This window comes from Lactuca saligna, chromosome 8 (genome assembly GCF_052625555.1).
Source record: "Lactuca saligna cultivar CGN05327 chromosome 8, ASM5262555v1, whole genome shotgun sequence".
NCBI classification, from domain to species: Eukaryota; Viridiplantae; Streptophyta; class Magnoliopsida; order Asterales; family Asteraceae; genus Lactuca; species Lactuca saligna.
In genome coordinates this window covers 6,468,144-6,474,143 of record NC_136424.1, presented here as the reverse complement: position 1 = coordinate 6,474,143, position 6,000 = coordinate 6,468,144, and the positions used below count along the sequence as shown (strand labels likewise).

The window sequence follows — 6,000 nt, the reverse complement described above, 5'->3', positions numbered from 1 at the left end:
TGGGAATTAATTATCATTATTAATATTTTTTAAAATTTTAATTGAGATTTTTTTATATTATAAATATCCATGTGAAAGGATAATTTGTAATCAGTTGTAATCACACCTGATTACTATCTCCAAAACATATACATCGGATCTTGAAAAATTACCTAAGACCCTAAAGAGCTTTTTATATGTTTTTATGGTAAGTAGGTGAATAACAATTTATACGTTATTTTTATTTTTTTATTTTTGCTAACAATCTAATACATGATTTTTTTAGATACAGATTTAAAAATTTTCTATTTTATCCGTTATTTTTATTTTATATTTTTGCTAACAATCTGATAATACATGATTTTTTTCAGATATGAATTTTAAGACTATTCTATAAACAACTTGTTTGGTACTCCGACAAGAGAATATTAGCCCTCAGGTTGTTGCATGATCAAAACGATGTCTTTTCAAAAGATCTCGATGCAACCATTTTATAAAAATCAACTAATATGGTTATTTATATGTTTAAATAACAACTAATATTTACAACTTTGTTGACCAGATAAAAGACAAACTATTTTTATTATTCAAAAAACTAAATTCAAAAAACTAAATTAAATTAAAAGCTTCAAAGCCGCTTCTAGTTAAACATTAAACCACCATCAACCTTAAAGTAGCACCATATGCAAAAGGGATTTAGTTGAAAATATAATGAAGATCAACAGAAAAACTTAAAATCTGAGTAAGAGCTCAAACAAAAAAAATCATGGAATACAACATATGAAGATCAACAACCACTAGCATTTTAAACTTTAAAAAGATCATCAAAGTGAAAATGGAACTCAAAAGTTAACAAAATTGTAGAATTGTATAACCTCCATTTGCTATGATAGCTGAAACAAAACACAGCATTACAGAAACTGAAATAAGATTTAGAGAATTCAACTAGAGTCTGCAAACACTTAGCAACAAATAGAATGTTTAAGAAAAACTTGGGCTTGGTGGTGCACCACTTGCACCACCTCCAAAACCACCACCTCCTCGGCCAAAGCTGGGCCTTCCTCCAGCACCCTGAAATTTTCAGTAGACTGTAAGTTAGACATCACTGACTTACAAATTATTAGTTATTAGTTACTAACGATTTTACAAATGTTGAGTAGTTTCATATATTAGTTGCATCAGCACATAGAATGAAAATAACAAACAGTTATTATTTCTATCTATGAGTATCAAACATACTAAATGTGAAAAAAAAAAGATGACAATTTCAGCATTTTTGAGAAAAACATCAACCCAAAAATACAGTTATGATTAAGGAAATGAATTCGAAAAGGGGGACTCTATTATGTTCATAAGAATTTGATTTTATATAACAAGCTTTGATGAAACTACAATTGAGAATAAATATGTTACCTCGTATCTAATCCTAATTGAAATCACTACCACAAAAATTGAGTATGGTAATTCGTAAACCAGTAAGTAAACTATTATAAACGCAGACAAAGTGTTTGAAGAAAAATTACCCTGTTAAAAGCAGGCTGGTAATCAGCCGGTGCTCCACCCTTCTCCCCACCAAATTCACCGGCAGGACCTCTAGGTCCACCACGGTATCCATCTCTGTCACCAAATCTCGGTCTGTCTCCTTCAAATCTTGGCGGGCCACTGTGAGTAACCACAAACACAAATGAAACAACAAATTTAAAGACTTGATGAAACCTAAAAACTGAAGATGGAGATAGTGTTTGAATAGCTACCGAGGGCGGTCGCCGGGAGGGCCACCCATGGGACGTCCAAGGGGCTTGGCGGACTTCTTGAGAGTGGCGGGAACAATGTCAGAAGGAAGATTCAAGTAAGTCCTGAGGAACTCGATCCCATCGTTGGTGAGGTACCAGTAATAATGCATCCAAGCAAATGTCTCGCGAACATATTCCTTTGATTTAAAGCTCTGCATCAGTTTAATCACCTGCAGATTTGGGACATCAATGTCCGGGTGCTTCGCCAAGTTGTAATCCTTTTTGGCGTAACAGACGCCCTCTACATACAAAGATAGATGCCAACAGCAGTCAATCACCATGAAACGCTCAACTTACATGAATAAAAGTACAAAAAGGGAGAATTTCAGACCTTGAAAGAGGTACTTGGAGATCGCCTTACGATTCTTATCAGGGATAATCTGAAAAAAAACAACAGAAGTGAGTATAAAATCTGAAATCCTTGTAAGAATTGTGTTCTAGTGATGATTACTGATGGCGTTAGAATTATGAAGAAGAAGTAGAATTACCATGGTTGCTGCTCGGAAAGGCGGAAGAGATCAGAAGAGATGGAGGATGCGATTTCCTGTTTACAATCCGCGCAGCACCAGAAGGCAGAAACCCTAGAATTACATATAAATAAATAGGAATTATTTGGGTTGGGTGTGCAAAGAAAAGAAGAAGCCCTTCCTTTTTAGAGTAAATGGGCTTCAAGACTTCTATTTTGGGCCTTAGTTTACAAGTGGATTAGCGGACACGTGTGTTACTCAATATCTTTTTCAAAAAAATATTTTGTTAAAATATCCCATAGTTAAGAAGATATAAGAAGTTTATACCAAGAGATTCATTTTACTTCCAAATAGAGACAGCATTAGTAAGAGTAGTTGGGTGATTTTTATCATATATTTTTTTTATGATAAAACAAAAATATAAAAGTAATAATGATAACATTTTATTAATAAATAAATATATTTATAAGACTAAATAATAGTTTAAACAAATTATTAAACTTACATAAAAATATTTCAAGTTCTCAACCCCAAGGTTTGGTTAAACCGTTAAACTGTGTTTGGTATGGATCAAAAGGTGTCTTAGCTTCATTCTTGCTTCGGTTTAAATTCGTCTTTATAGCCTTCGCTCGGTTTGAATCAATTTGAAACTTAGAAAGTGTAAAATTTTAAACTTGAGAAAAATATTGTTAAAAAATAAAAATGTTGTAGTTTTTTTTTTTTTAAGTTGAAATATACTAATTTTAGGGGTGCAACGTCACCCACTAACCCACATAGAGATCGTATGGATTTGTATGCACTTTGACAGTGTCTAAATTGTATTGATAGATGAGCAATTCGTGAATTTCTATAGATAGAGTGAAAACTTCGAAAAAATTTATTTGTAATTTAAATAATTTAATATAAATAAATAGAAGAGTTTTAACTATTTGTATGTACAAAAGAAAAATCTATTACTAATTGTGTTACCACTCATTTACAAGTCATACTTTTAGGTTTAACGTTTACGTACACTGCATTGTAGGCGTTAGACAGACGTAGAGGTTTCCATTTTGCTCATGTCAGAGGTCTTCCTGTGACACAGTCACTCACCCCTGGTGGAGGAATGACTGTCGTCTGTCGACGTCTACATCCTGTGTCCCCCTTTAATGAAATTCTTAGTGTTTGTTGTTGATGAAATATATAGTAACTAGTTATATCTTCATATCTTTAATCATGTAATTTAAAAATACTGATTATGTAAAAAACAAATCACTTAACATATCATAAATCATTAAATGTTATTAAGATATTTGTTTTTGTTAGTTATTTTACACCTGTATGCTATATCACTCATAGTTTAACTTCTTTCTTCAGCTGCTGGCTCGTGGTTAAAGGGAAGAGCAATCCATTCAACTGGCTCTCAACACCATACTCTGAGGACGCCTGCAATCCAACCAAAACATTAATACTACTTTTGAACGATTCCCACTGGCATCAGTCTCAGTCAAACACAGTACAACCTGTTCAGTGTAACAAATGAGGTTTAGTAATTACCCGATTCTTAAATGTGAACCGTAATGTCTCAACTTGTCTACCAGAACACACTCGTAAGTAAAATCCAAGGCTGTCAACACCAATAAGAGCTACCTCCTATAATTTACCCCACACAATTAGCATTTACCAACAACAAAATTATAAAAATTATATATATCATGTAAAAAGCATTTTTTTTTTTCATTTCAAAACATCAAAAAAAAATAATAATAATACAAAGATAAAAGGGATTTGTAGATTACCTCCACTTGAATGCCTTTGCATCTCCAACATAACGATTTAAAAGCATGTGTCATTTTATCTCCACCAGATTTTACCCGAGATATTATTTTATCAGCTGAATGTGCAACTGCATCGGGTCCAGACCTGCTAAAATCTTCCACTTCAACATAAGCCTATAAAATTTACCAAATCATTTAAGGGTAAAATTGTCATTTAGTCTCATTTTTAATCTGTCTAGAAAAGAAAAGAGACCTTATGTAAGGCTTACACAAAGAGGACTTAATATGAAGAGAAAAAAAACTCAAGGGTAGTATGTTAAAATCACAAAATACCTGATTTCCATGTGCTGAAATCAATTGCATTTTGATCATTTCTAACTTATAATATGAAGTCCCATTTCCAAAGCTCTCATCCTTCTGCAATTCTTGTTTTGAATTCTCTCCAACAAATGCAGGTCTCAGAAGGCCATGAATAGAAATCCCAGAAGGAGGCTTTTCCATGTAGTTTATAGGAACCTCTGATACAAACTGAAGAACAGGAAAAAAAAAAAAAAAAAAAAAAGTTGAAATTATTTATGGATTCATAACAACACTTGACAGTAAATAATGCTTACATCTGCCAGCTGTTTAGCAAAATCTATTGGATGGGACAATCGCATGGTTTCCAATTTTGCCCAATCACCAAGGGACCTATCAGAATCTTCATCCCCATCATCTAGAACTGAAACCCAATCCTGCAACATATAAGCATGATCAAGAACATGAAAGAAGAGAAATAAAATCAATGAAGTTTCAGTTATCACCTTTCCATAGTTGTCACTTTCATCATCTTCAAAATCACTATCTTCATCCTCAAAATCAGAATCATCGTCTGATTGACCTAATGACTCCATCTCATTCACCATTTCTGTGGTGTCTAAGCCTATTATGACTTGCTGCATTGACTTAGTTTGTTAATTGATTCTTTTTTTAATTCTCACATAAGTTCACTAGAACAACAGATCATGTTTCCTAATCTTACCACAAGGTTATCCCCATAAGCAAGAGCTTGCAGAACATCTTCATCATTCTTCACTTGGAAATATATATCTGAAAAAATGCCAATAATTATATTCAAAAAGACAAGAGGTATCATAATAGAAAGATGGAATGAGGAAGAACTTACTTCCATGTTCACCCTTGACATAAGGCAAATCAGGCAAGAACACATTCTCATAGACCTCATCACTGACCAGACCTGAGAACATAAGCAAACCTTTGCTGTTCGTCTGAAAATAACATCTTATGATCAATTTACATCTATGAAAGTGTCAATTTAGGTAGGTGGTTGTTTACATGTGTGAAAGTTACCTCGATAATAGTCCGACTAGTTTCAGCAGGTTTAAGTATGGCGTCCCCATTCTCATCCGATTCTTCACAATCTGAAATGTCCTCTAACGGATGATACAGCTGAGGCTTTGCCTGTTCAACAGGACCTAACAGCTGCCCGGCGGAAGCTCTAATTCCATCCTTTGTCAAATTATTATTTCTCGTAATCGTATTCCTACACTCAGTCGATTAACAAAATAAGATCAGCCTAGCTTAACGATTTTTAGAACATTATCTGCTACAAATTAAAATTAGGTGCGTACATCGAACAATTTGCAATAGCTGTAGCGAGAGTAGTCTCAAAAGAAACATTATATTTGCAAAATCTGAATGTATGTAGTTATTACGATTGCAGTTGAATGGGAGAAATGTTGAAGGATTGCAAGTAGTTACGAAGGCTACTTGCAACCCTTCATACGTAAGATGTAGGTATGCAAGTAGTACCAGGGAACGAAAACGTTGCTTGATTTCGAAAGAAGACAGCAGCCCCGAGTAAAGCGGCCGGCGGGAATGGGAACGGCGGTTGCCGGTCCAATTACGAGCATCTCCGGTAGTTGTCGATGAGTGAGTCCCTTTTTTTTGGTATGGTTCCGTTTAATGTCTATCCGATTAAAAGATATTTTCAATAAGTATATA

The 6,000-nt window shown here is 33.9% G+C and overlaps 2 protein-coding genes across 2 annotated transcripts; both read right to left on the bottom strand.

Annotated features, from left to right (window-relative positions):
• Nucleotides 1–828: 828 nt before the first annotated feature.
• LOC145008933 (small ribosomal subunit protein eS10z-like) lies at nucleotides 829–2,371 on the bottom strand. The gene is made up of 5 exons (XM_078967557.1): nucleotides 2,261–2,371; nucleotides 2,104–2,152; nucleotides 1,734–2,013; nucleotides 1,503–1,641; nucleotides 829–1,050 (listed from the first exon to the last, which is right to left on the bottom strand). Exons 1-5 carry the CDS (start codon nucleotides 2,261–2,263, stop codon nucleotides 961–963), a joined length of 561 nt encoding a protein of 186 aa, XP_078823683.1. The 5' UTR covers nucleotides 2,264–2,371; the 3' UTR covers nucleotides 829–960.
• A 1,103-nt stretch (nucleotides 2,372–3,474) lies between these two features.
• On the bottom strand, nucleotides 3,475–5,983 carry LOC145008932 (uncharacterized protein At3g49140-like). The gene is made up of 10 exons (XM_078967556.1): nucleotides 5,809–5,983; nucleotides 5,347–5,539; nucleotides 5,162–5,264; nucleotides 5,018–5,085; nucleotides 4,800–4,931; nucleotides 4,611–4,730; nucleotides 4,330–4,524; nucleotides 4,018–4,170; nucleotides 3,776–3,871; nucleotides 3,475–3,664 (listed from the first exon to the last, which is right to left on the bottom strand). Exons 1-10 carry the CDS (start codon nucleotides 5,907–5,909, stop codon nucleotides 3,572–3,574), a joined length of 1,254 nt encoding a protein of 417 aa, XP_078823682.1. The 5' UTR covers nucleotides 5,910–5,983; the 3' UTR covers nucleotides 3,475–3,571.
• Between the last annotated feature and the right edge of the window lie 17 nt (nucleotides 5,984–6,000).

Coding starts and splice junctions, on each gene's coding strand:
- LOC145008932 (XM_078967556.1), bottom strand. CDS start 5,909: ATGCTCGTAATTGGACCGGCAACCGCCGTTCCCATTCCCGCCGGCCGC. Junction 4,525..4,610: donor TTGCTAAACAGCTGGCAGAT/GTAAGCATTATT, acceptor CCTGTTCTTCAG/TTTGTATCAGAGGTTCCTAT. Junction 4,171..4,329: donor TTTCAGCACATGGAAATCAG/GTATTTTGTGAT, acceptor TAAATTTTATAG/GCTTATGTTGAAGTGGAAGA.
- LOC145008933 (XM_078967557.1), bottom strand. Junction 2,014..2,103: donor CTCCAAGTACCTCTTTCAAG/GTCTGAAATTCT, acceptor CTTTGTATGTAG/AGGGCGTCTGTTACGCCAAA. Junction 1,642..1,733: donor CCTCCCGGCGACCGCCCTCG/GTAGCTATTCAA, acceptor GGTTACTCACAG/TGGCCCGCCAAGATTTGAAG.